This window comes from Salvelinus sp. IW2-2015, linkage group LG17 (genome assembly GCF_002910315.2).
Source record: "Salvelinus sp. IW2-2015 linkage group LG17, ASM291031v2, whole genome shotgun sequence".
Classification (NCBI taxonomy): domain Eukaryota; kingdom Metazoa; phylum Chordata; class Actinopteri; order Salmoniformes; family Salmonidae; genus Salvelinus; species Salvelinus sp. IW2-2015.
The window spans coordinates 2975490-2987960 of record NC_036857.1 but is presented as its reverse complement, the minus strand read 5'-3'; the positions used below and the strand labels follow the sequence as shown (position 1 = coordinate 2987960).

The 12471-nt window shown below is 42.6% G+C and overlaps 1 protein-coding gene across 1 annotated transcript in view; it reads left to right on the top strand.

The window, feature by feature from the left end:
* The first annotated feature begins 527 nt into the window (after positions 1-527).
* The window catches only part of LOC111976390 (A-type voltage-gated potassium channel KCND1-like), a 78881-nt gene continuing 66937 nt past the window's right edge, over positions 528-12471 (top strand). Inside the window, exon 1 of the mRNA XM_024005191.1 lies at positions 528-2424. Within this exon, the coding sequence (XP_023860959.1) occupies positions 1310-2424 (1115 nt within the window). The 5' untranslated portion in view covers positions 528-1309. The remainder of the gene's footprint in view (positions 2425-12471) is intronic.

Here is a 12471-nt window from a genome sequence, read left to right as displayed (position 1 = left end):
GGCAGACTAGATGTTTCATAGATGCACCCTAACATCTCTCTTGTTTAGAAGAGTGACATTTAAATTCAAAACAAAATATAGTAATTGAATCTCGGGATTTAATGGTAACCTTTTTTATATTGAAATTCAATTCAGCATTATTTATGTTATTACACATTGAAAGCATAATCCCTTTGTGGATTGATACTGAAGAGGTACAGTTGTGTGGTTAATGCATCATGTGTTTAAAGATCAAAGGGGCACAGTGCTTATTTGGGTTGAGGCTCTGTACAGATTGACAATTATTGCAAAATGGACATTTAAGTATAAGGATTGTATTTCTATTGGTACTGTTGGTCTGGGTTCTAAATATCATTCAAACGTGGTGAAAGTTTCCTTTGTGAGGAACCTCTATGTTTGTATTGTGAAGCTCAGACTTTTAAGCAGTTCACCCAAGCAGTGACACAAATAGATGTAGCATACCGTGCCTTTACAGCCTGTGCTGCTCAATATCTAAGTTGTGTGTGTTGTGTGTCTTGACAGGTATAAAAAGGGACGACCATACAAGGGATAGAAACGCCTAAGACTCTAACTTTTCCATTCAGAAGGCGTCTCAGACATCAGAGAAATCGACTACACTTAAGGTTTGGTTGTGCATTTGAGAGAGAGGGATAGAGAAACTARGGGACAAAGAGAGCCATCCATAATCAAAGCTGGAGAGAAACACTGCAAGGGAGAGAAAAAAAGCAAGAGAAAAATGTGTCTATCTTGCATCTTCGGGGAACATCATCACAATTTAATACGAATTTGAAAACCACAGTACTGCAACCAATCTGTCTTCTGAGAGAGGGGAGGCAGCAAGCAAAGGCCGGAGACTTCAACCACTAGTTCTCTGGAAGTCTTTTTAAACACTACTGAAAAGCCATATACAGTATTGTTCTACAATATCACTGTGCTATTATTTATATGAGAGGTCAATAGTCTGATGTTTTATTAATCAGAGTAAGTTTTCCTGAGCTATTCCAATGGCCTGACCTTTGTTCAGTCAGTTCACCCTTTTCTTTGACAATGAAAACACTATCATCTCTCTACCAGCATCACTTCTCCCTCTCCTGTTGAAACTGATGCACAAACAAATTGACAGACTGGGAATGGAGGCAAGCCAATCTGGTTGTTGAGGCCTTCAGTTCGGACGGATGATTAGATTGGATATACCTATCCTTTTCCTTCTGATCAGAAAAGACCCAGAAATAACCATCAAGTACCTAGAGACTCTCTGTACCATTACTCAACATCCCGTTCACTCCTGAAACATAAGCTACGAAACAAAATGGCTGCTGGAGTTGCAACATGGATGCCCTTTGCCCGGGCAGCAGCCGTGGGCTGGCTACCACTGGCCCAACAGACCATGCCCAAGCCTCCTGTGGACAAAACRAGTCGCAGTGATGAGATCCTGTTTGTTAATGTGAGTGGACTGCGCTTCCAGACATGGAAGAACACCTTGGACCGTTACCCAGACACCCTTCTAGGCAGCTCAGAAAAGGAGTTTTTCTACAATGAGGAAACTCAGGAATATTTCTTTGACAGGGATCCAGAGATGTTCCGCCATATTCTCAACTTTTTTAGAACAGGCAAGCTACATTATCCCCGACATGAATGCATTCAGGCTTTTGAGGAGGAGCTGGCTTTCTATGGCATAATACCTGAGATCATAGGTGACTGCTGTATGGAAGAGTACCGGGATCGTAAGAAGGAGAACCAGGAGCGTTTGGCTGAGGACACAGAGGCAGAGAATGCCGGAGACGCTCCCCTGCCCCCAGACGCCACGTTACGTGATAAGCTATGGAGGGCCTTCGAGAACCCTCACACCTCCACCATGGCTCTGGTGTTCTACTACGTCACCGGCTTCTTCATCGCTGTGTCTGTTATTGCCAACGTTGTGGAAACGGTTCCCTGCCGACCACTCAAAGGGAGTATAAAGGACCTGCCGTGTGGTGAGAAGTTTTCTGTGGGCTTCTCTTGTTTGGACACGGCCTGTGTGCTTATCTTCTCCTGCGAGTATCTCATGAGGCTGTATGCTGCCCCCAGCCGCTGTGATTTTGCACGTTCGGTGATGAGCGTGATTGACGTGGTGGCCATCTTGCCCTTCTACATCGGCCTTGTCATGCCCGAGAACGAAGAAGTCAGCGGGGCCTTTGTTACCCTGCGAGTCTTCCGGGTGTTCCGAATCTTCAAGTTCTCCCGCCACTCTCAGGGCCTGCGCATCCTAGGCTGCACTCTGCAGGCCTGCGCCTCGGAGCTGGGCTTCCTCCTCTTCTCCCTCACCATGGCTGTCATCATCTTCGCCACCGTCATGTTCTATGCTGAGAAAGGCACCAAGGGAACCACGTTTTCCAGCATCCCCGCCTCCTTCTGGTACACCATTGTCACCATGACAACACTAGGGTAAGTGTTTGGATGTTGTTATACTACTTAACCTTTATATACTGCAAGAGCATCATCACCAGTTCCATATCGACTTCTACCACCCACATACTGTTGCATAGGCCTCCGAATATTTTACTTTGCTGCTCTGAATATGAAATGGGTGGGAGTATTCCCAGTAGAATCAATCGAGAAATGTCTTGGACTGTGTATTAGTAATTTTATAGCGCCAATCCCTTGTCATCACCTCAGTGCTACGCTGCTCTCAGGTGTCACACTCTCAAACACTCTCCCTGCAGGTGTGTTATGAATGGGGGCGTAATGGGTTGTGTGCTGTGAATGGGGTTCAGAAGAATTGACAGGCCACTCCAGGCACTTGATGTAAACGACCAGGGTTTAACAATACTGGTTGTAGTTTGCATTTGAGATTGAGTAGTAAAAAAATCCTGTAGCATGTTTATTTGACATAAGGTTTATCATTATGTAATAGTACTCTGGGCTGTAGAACGATACTTTATGTTGTATTACAGTTCCCCAATGTGGGGAACCTGTCACATTTCATTTAGTTTGCAAACATGTAACCATTGCTTAAGAGTGYGGATCTTAACATATCAAAATACCACAAAAATATTTTTTGAAATAAGAGCAGTGTTTGGCAGATGAGTATCATGCTGTGGTGGAGGGGAATGAAATATGCAGAGTGAGTGCAGGAAAATAGATATTTAAGGGACCTCAGATGAGCCGCATGCTGTTTCAAACTGTCCTTTATCACACTACCACTGCAGCAGAGACTACATGTTGTTATGGTGATTGAGGACTCATCCGTTGGATTATTTCACGTGAGGCTGGGCCACAGCAACGACAGTACCCCAGTGAGCCATTGTCCTCGCCCTGTCTTCACCCAGGCCTCTTCAGTACGCCCCATTTTCAACCTTTCACCCGGCTTGTTTTTATGGCAATCCCCCAGGCCATTAAACTCAAATCAGTATGTGTCCAAGCACTAAATGGGCTCAAGTAACACAGCACATAAGCTTTTACTACTGTCTCCATTTTGCCTGACAAACTTCAGCTCCCATTATGATTTCAGCTTCGAACCAATTTGACTCTGAGACTATCAATGTGTTAATATGTAGAGAGATTTAATGTACCATGACGCCATAAAACTTCATGCAATCTCCTTGATTTCCTCTGTAGAATTACAAAGTCATCCAGTTGTAAAATATCTGTGTTTGCAAATTTCCTTGAATGGATTAGAAACTGGATGTGTGGTTTTGGCCTTTTAATGTAAAAAAAGAATTAAAAAAGGAATGTTTAGGCAAGTCAGTTAAGAACAAATTCTTGTTTACAATGACGGTCTACCCCGGCCAAACGCAGACGACACTGGGCCAATTGTGCGCCGCCGTATTAGACTCCCAATCACGGCCAGATGTGATACAGCCTGGTTTCGAACCAGGGACTGTAGTGAAACCTCTTACATTTTCCTCACGCCTTCTTGACACACTCAAACCAGTGCGCCAGGCACCTACTACCACACCCCGTTCAAAGGCACTTAAATCTTTTGTCTTGCCTATTCACCCTCTGAACGGCACACATACACAATCCATGTCTCAAATGTCTCAAGGCTTARAAATCCTTCTTTAACCTGTCTCCTCCCCTTCATCTACACTGATTGAAGTGAATTTAACAAGTGACATCAATAAGGGATCATAGCTCTCACCTGGATTCACCTGGTTAGTCTTGGAGCGTGTGTGTAGAGTGCTGGTGTTCTTAATGTTTTGTCCACTCTGTGTATTTTCACACACTGAGGTTGGAGTAATACTATCAAATTGAAAATGATAACGCCCTTTTAGTGTAAGAGCTGTTTGGAAAGACCACCTGAAATTACTGCCTGTTTTGGTGGAATGAAGTTTTGGCCTGCCTTAGTGACATCCCCATTAAGAAAGAGAGTTCCTAACGTCTCTGCCATTAACAGCTAGTTTCCCCTCCCCACTCGGTCCACTCCCAGACGGTCCTAGCTAAATTCTTGCGTGAGAAATTGCTCTTGGCTAAGAAAGCTATTTTTGTTAATTTTTTTTACCATTTTAATTTAAAACAATCACAGTAAGGTACTTATTTGTTACCCAGAAATAATTTGATATATGAGACAAAAACAGCTCCATTGGACCTTTAACCACCGTTTCAGATCAAAAGCTTTGCCTACTCATTCAAAAGCAAATTACCATGACAGAGGGAAGGAACATGGGGATGGAGATTACTATACTGTGGTTATTCTATGTTATACAGTAAGCTGTTTATTATTGTGCAATTATACAACAGAAAGAGAAAGTAAAGATACATTCTGGTATTATACTATAGTCTGCCGAGTTCCCAACAATCGGATGTTCCGGTTTCCAGGGTCGCAGGGAAATGGAAAAGAGAGCCTGTGACGTCACGTGACTTCAGCTTTTGGACGTTAACAAGGCGACCTCATCCTTAACTCCTCCTCCACATTTACTGGATTGGTTGAGCAGTGCAGAAGAGAACCTCACCCGCAACAGTTTTTTTTCCCTTCTCACAAGATCCGTATGTAGGGACTAAGTTCATGTGTTTTCTTTTACGCCTGCTACGTCAGGTTAGCAGCTACTTTTATCCTCTCAGGTTTGGAGCATGTCCGAGGTTATATAGAACATATCACATTCTCAATAACTGTTACACTATTACAGAACCTCATGTTTTCCTTTGATATGTTTCATTAGTTACATTTACATTTAGTCATTTAGCAAGACGCTCTTATCCAGAGCGATCTTACAAAATTGGTGCATTCACCTTATGAATCCAGTGGACAACCACTTTGCAATAGTGCATCTAAATCTTTTAAGGGGGGGGGGGGGGGGTTTAGAAGGATTACTTATCCTATCCTAGGTTTCCTTAAAGAGGTGGTTTCAGGGTGTCTCCGGAAGGTGGTGATTGACTCCGCTGACGGACTGTTGTGCAGTGGAAGCCTAATGAGCGTGGTCACAGGTAAATTACACATACTTGTTAGAGTGGTGACGATTGGACAGTTATTGTAAACTGCATACTGTATATTCAAACCAACCCTGGAAAAGGGAAGTCGTCTACATAATGTCGTGAATATATTTGCGGCCAGGTTTGAGGGAGAAAGCCACTTATTTCGACCTAACACAACAAGAAACCAAAACGAGAAAAATCGCTAAAGAAAGTTTATTATGAGAACCTGAAAGTGAGTTATAACTGTCAATGAGATAGGAGGTTGGAGTAGTGAACGTAACTAACGAAGTCCTACTGGAATATTTTTCCTTTCTGTACATTATTATCTGCATAGACAGAGATGATTTGTTATTCCTTTGAATATTTCAGAGCAGAATACCTATAATCTGGGTCTAGGAGCAAATGTTGAATGTTTGAGCGAATTTGATATGGTCCACCACACATCGGAGCAATACCTGTAAGTAATTATTAATGCCAATAAGGGCACAGAGGGCCTCTCCTGCTCCTCGGGCCGGGAACAGTATAGCAAGCGGAATAAAACGCAGATGTTCTGTAGCATTACCTTCGGTAAAATATGGACTGGCAGCGGGAACGTAAGGTATTGTTGAAGCCAAGTACTGTTGGTCCAGCAGGGTAATCGAAGCGAGAAGTGAAAGAGGGTAAGCCACGAATGGATAATGTACAGAACTGATGGGTTGTGTATCTCATGCTTATAAACACAATTGCCAAAGAAAAGAGGAATACTAGAAGGGCATTCACCATATAACCTGGAAGCCCAAAAGAACATGAGATACTTAGAGAATGTTGGTTGATAATTTGCATTTTATAATGATAAATTATTGAGACTCTCACTCCTCATCTTTCAGTCTGTGCTAAGGAGACACACACCCAGACGCCGTATCTTTCGATGAGGTCGATATGATTTATAGGAAATCATGACATCCTCGCACATAGTGTTGCCTTCTCTGTTGAAGTCCACATTAAGCGGCTATCGCATTACATTGAGACTGGATGCGACTCCAATCAGTCGTTTTCTCTGTCCTGTTATTAAATATGCTTGCTAAGTCAAACAATTCTGCTCCTACTATTGCTTGCTAAGTTAGCCATCTTAGCACAGCTAAGACAGTCACGACCCTCTGCAGCAGAAATAAACATCAAAGTAGCTCGTTTTTGCATTTGTTTAAGCTGTTTTCTATCGACATTCCATTTGGATACATCCATGACAATGAGCTTGATGATGCCCCGATTTTTTTTTCTCCCTGGACGAGAGTGACCAGTTCTCGTCAGAGACATCTCAATCTAACTGTATTGGATTATCTGATGGAGATCTGCAATGCATCTCAAACACAGCAGGCTAGAAATGCTAAGCTTAACCATGCCAAATATGTAGCAACCCTTGCAAAATATCAACACTATATGACCAGTTAGACTGAATAAACAGCTGGTCAACAATACCAAACGTTGTGGTGAGGATATATCGATCAGCTATTGGGTTGGTTGTTTGGTATGTTTATAAGTTAGCGAAAAGTAAGCAGCCTGGAGTCTATAAAAAAAAACATGACTATTCAATGACGCATGAATACATCAAATCGAACCAAAACAGGCTGAAAAGACAGAACTACACTCAAGCAAAAAGGAGCGCAAACACAGTATTCCTGGTATATCAATACAATTGATACCTGCAATATCACTCCTTAAAGGATCAAGGAGTGAGGTGTAGGGCGTGTGTCCGCGATTAGACTTTTGTCGTGAAGTACGTGTTTTGTTGTGAGAAAACCAGGGTTGATTGTTCATCTGGCTTGAGAATAGAGATTATGAGATGGAAGGGAGTTCAAGTGCAAAATGGCTCATAATATATAAATGAACTAGTACCGAGGGTTAAGTGGCAGACTTGAAAAGACCCCTGGTTGAGACAATAACTCCTGGTGGGGTAGAGAGTGTGTGTGTGTGTGTGTGTTGTCGCTTGTGCTGGTGTGTGGTGTGTTGTGGTGTGTGTGTGTGTGTGTGTGTGTGAGAAGAGTTGTGTGAAAGTTTGACTATGCAACAATTTTGAATTTCTACACATTCAGTTTAGTGGTTTCTTAGCAACGCAGCTATGCACGTCATCGAACTACAGCATAGGGACCAGACAAATTCATGCTCATCCACTTACACCCTGCTCCACGAGTTAGTCATGCAGATGCTCAAAAAAAAAAATGTCTGGTCCTATGACAAATCACGCTAGCAATATAGAGCATAAAGTCTGCGTTCCTTCCAGGTTGGACCCGCGTTTACAATGTATCCAAAGTTCTAGTTCGTGATGTGTTGTCGGTTATTTCTGTTCTGTAACTTTGTAAAGCAAGTACAGTCTGCATGTGTAGGTCTCATAGTGACGTCATGAATTGCAAGGTGTCCCATTACTATATTCCACAACTGTCATTATCATGGTTTTAAATGTCCTTTTCTAAGAATGCACCTTTCTTTAAGCAGCAGGAACAGTATTTCCGCGCAACCAATAGTCTGTGGTAGAGTTATACGTTTTCACAACACGATAATTGCTTAAATAATTACAAGGTATTCACTGTTATAAATGACCAGCGGGCCTGGTCGTTTCTTTTATTTTCTTCATGTTTTGACCCAGTCATTAATTCAAATAATTATATTCATTCGACGCCTGCTGTAACGATGTTCGCCTGTATGGAAGAAGGAGTAGAGTAAAGTGAGCGGTGGATACGTGTTCATTGATGTTTATTATAGACCCTGAACATCAGCGAATATACAAAAACCAAAAAGTGGAACAAACATACGCAACAGTTCTCTGTCAGGTATCAGTTCAACAGAAAACAGAAAACAACTACCCAAACCCCAACATGGAATGGCAACCTAAATAGGGCCTCTAGCCACATCCAGATACAACGAGACACACAGTCTGTGTGCTCTGATTGGGAAGCCAATACAGGCCCCCAAAACCTATCAATCCCCTGAGGACCACAGGTGTCAAACTCTATTTCCCACGGGGGGTCCGAGTGTCTGCGGGTTAATTCGCCTCACCTCCTCTTGTACTTGATTCGATGAATTAACATCAACGTAATTAGTTTAGGAACTCCCCACACCTGGTTGTCTAGGGCTTATTGAAAGGAAAAACAAAAACCTGCAGACACTAGGCCCCCGTGGAATGAGTTTGACAACCCCTGCCCTAGCATACAAATCCCCATAGATATTACAAAACCCTAGACAAAGTCCAAAGAACCCCTAAGAACAATCCAAAAAAACTGAAGAACTAAACTGGCCACGCAACATTGTGTTCCTTCATCCCTGACCTAACCAAAAAGAAAAGAAAACAAATATAAACTAAAATCAGGGCGTGATCCAGCTGCTATGCTAAAATATAAATCACTGACATGTAGCTAGTTAGCAGAGATTCTAACTCTAGGTTTGTGAGACAAGACTTCAATAAATAATGATTTAATAAATATCCAACAGGCCTAATAGACAACAACTATGAGGCTGATTGGGTGAGAACGATGCTAATCTAGCTAGTCGCTGATTGTATCACATTTGTGACGTGATCACTATCACTTGGCACCTACAGAGTTGTGACAAGAGTGTCCATTGTGCTATTGGCGCTGGTTGGTGGCACGTCAGTCCCTTATGCCTCCTTCTTTGGTGAAGAATAGAGGACTGCCCTGACGCACAGAGTTGAGGTCAACGGCATTCCATCCGGAAAGAAGGTGTAAGGACGAAGGTGCAGCGCGATACGTCGTTCATTAATTATTTACTTCGACTGAAACACTGAATATCTACAAAACAAAAAGGAAACAACTAAAGCAGTTCTGACAGTTTCGAATACACCACAAACAGAAATAACCACCCACAACTAACAGTGGGAAAACAGGCCTCTATAGCCTAAAGTATCTCTGGGTTCTAAAATCAGAGAACACGATTGACAGCTTTGCCTCTCGATTTGGGACAACTCATACAGGCCAAAATCACCATAGAAAATACAATACACGCTTAGACCATACAAATCATCAAGAAGTGCCCACCCACATCACACCTGACCACAAAAATAAAACATACAAAGCGAGTCTACTACGGTCAGGGCGAGTGAACTCCATGTTGCCAGCCTGAAAGGTGGCACTCACAGGGCTTTCTGATTCTTCCATGTTAGGTACTGCCAATCTTCTCTCTCTGTTCAGGCTTAGACTTGGGGAATGTCTTCTCTCTGCTTTCAGGCTAGACTCTGGGGATGTCTTCTCTCTCTGTTCAGGCTAGACTCTGGGGAATGTCTTCTCTCTCTTTCAGGCTAGACCTGGAGAATGGCTTACTCTCTACCTGGTCAGGCTAGACTCTGGGGAATGTCTTCTCTCTTGTTCAGGCTAGACTCTGGGTAAGCTCTCTCTGTTCGCGCTAGACTCTGGGTAATGTCCTTCTCTCTCTTTCAGCTAGACTCTGGGGATGTCTTCTTTCTCTGTTCAGGTTTAGACTCTGGGGAATGTGATTCTCTTCTGTTCAGGTAGACTCTGGGGAATGTCTTCCTCTCTCTGTTCAGACTAGACTCGGGGGATATGTTACTCCTATCTGTTCAGCGACGACTCTGGGGAATGTTCTTCTCTCTCTGTTCAGGCAGGACTCGGGTAATGTCTTCTCTCCTACTGTTCAGGCTAGACTCTAGGGTAATGTCTTTCTCTCTGTCAGGCTAGACTCTGGTAATGTCATTTTTATCTTGTTCAGGCTAGAACTCTGGGAAATTCTCTCTATCCTGTTCAGGCTAGATCTGGGGAAATGTTTCTCTCTCTGTTCAGGCTAAGGACTCTGGGGTAATGTTTCCTCTCTCTGTTCAGGCTACTCTGGTAATGCCTTCTCTCTCTGTTTCAGGCTAGACTCTGGGGAATGTCTTCTCTCTCTGTCAGAGCTAAGACGGGGAATGTATTCCTCTCTCTGTTCAGGTAGCTCTGGGATGTTTTTCTCTCTGTTCAGGCTAGACTCTGGGTATGTTTACTCTCTATCTGTTCAGGCTAAACTCCGGGTAATGTTTTTCATTATTTCAGGCTAGACTCTGGGTAATGTCTTCATCTCTCTGTTCAGGCTAGACTGAGATGTCTTCGTGTCGTGTAGACTTGTATATCTTATACTATTCTTGTTCAGGCATAGACTCTGTGGAATGTCTTCTCTCTCTGTTTCAGGCTATGGTTCTCCTCTAGTAGACTTGGTCGGAATGTCTTTCTCTCTCTGTTCAGGCTAGACTCTGCGGGAAATGTTTTCTCCTTGTTCAGGCTAGACTCTGGTAATCGTCTTTCCTCTGTTCAGGCTAGACTCCTGGGTAATGAATTCTCTCTCTTTTCAGGCTAGACTCTGGGAATGTATTCTCTCTGGTTACACTCGGTGACCCCTTTCAGGCTAGCTCTGTAGTAAACTCCTCCTTTCGCCCCTGGGTAATTATCAATTCCTCGTGTAGCTTTTATCTCTCTCTATCAGGCTAGTCTGAGGTAATGTCTTCTCTCTCTGTCAGGCTAGACTCTGGATGTCTACATGTCACTAGACTCTGGTATATTATAATCAGGCTAAGACTCTGGTTAATGCTCCAGGAGACTCGTAATTCTTCTCTTTCTGTTCAGCTAGACTCGGGTAATATGTCTCTCTCTGTTCAGCTGGACTCTGCGGTAATGTATCTCTCTTTCAGCTAGTTCGTAATGTATTCCCTAGCTCAGACTCCTGGGTAATGTCTTCTCTCTCTGTTTCAGCTAGACTTGTGGTAATGTCTCTCTCTGTCGCTACTCGTAGTTTCCCTTTAGGCTACCTGGTAATGTATCCTCTCTGGTTCAGGCTAGACTCTGGGAATGTATTCTCTCTTTGTTCAGGCTAGCTCTGATAATGTATTATCTTCGGCTAACTCTGATAATGTACAGTCGCTAGACTCTTGTAATGTACTCTATCTGTTCAGGCTAAGCTCTGGATAATGTTTCTCTATCTTTCAGGCTAGACTCTGGTATGTCTTCTCATCTGTTCAGCTAGACTGGGTAATTCTCTCTCTCTGTTCAGTCTAGACTCTTGGTAATGTATTCTCTTCTGTTTCAGGCTAGACTTTGGGAATAGTATTCTCTATCTTCAGCGAACCTGATAATGTATTCTCTATCTGTTCAGGCTAGACTCTAGTAATGATTCCTCTTCTGTTCGGCTAGACTCTGGTAATGTATTCTCTATCTGTTCAGGCTACGACTCCTAATATAATGCTAATGCTCCACTGATATAGCTCAATTAAACAAGTATGCTTTAGTCTCCTGCAGAAGAAGATGCATTAATGTACTAATCTGATCAAAGGCAGAGGGGAAGACTTATGGAGCCTTCAATAAGGTGCATTTTCATTTGTAATTACTTGACCATTCCAGGCAACTGACTTGATTCCTCATTAATGGACTCATATCTACCTTTTTTTGCATTCCCCGGTTTGAGGCTGGGCCTATTCCCATCCACGCCACAATGGCCTAATAGTTTTAAAAGGAAAGGAAGTAATTCAAACTAGTAGTAGCGAAATAACTAGCGTGAAAAACCCTCCCACAATATCATCACAGTCCGCTCTTTCTATATGTGACATTATTTTTTACTCTTTGTACAATTTCTACAGAATAATCTTAGTACTACCAGTATTTACTCATGCATACCGTGTTCATAGTTGAAAACTGGTCATCCCGTCAGGAACAGGTGAAATACATTACAAAAGGAAGGTGAAAATACCTAATTGACTTGATCCTTGATGTTGGTTAAATGACAAGCCCTTTAACCTTCCGTTGCATCATTTTCTTCTGGTATTCTCCAACACACATAGTCCCATCTTACTGTATTATGTAAGTGCCCCTTTTGGGAGCGCCTCTATCCTTGAACAATATTGCTGACTGACGGCTCACCAACACAAAATGTTTTATGACTGAGTGCACGTATCTGTCCGTGACAGAACTGTGTATTCAAGTTTTCTGACCATGAGCTCTTTGCTGAATTGTTTTATATTTATAACAAATTGATATTCTTGTGATGTAACGTTTCCTTAACTCTTCATTTCCGATGTATTGATACTTAGAATTGCCTCTACTTTCCAAATACGTA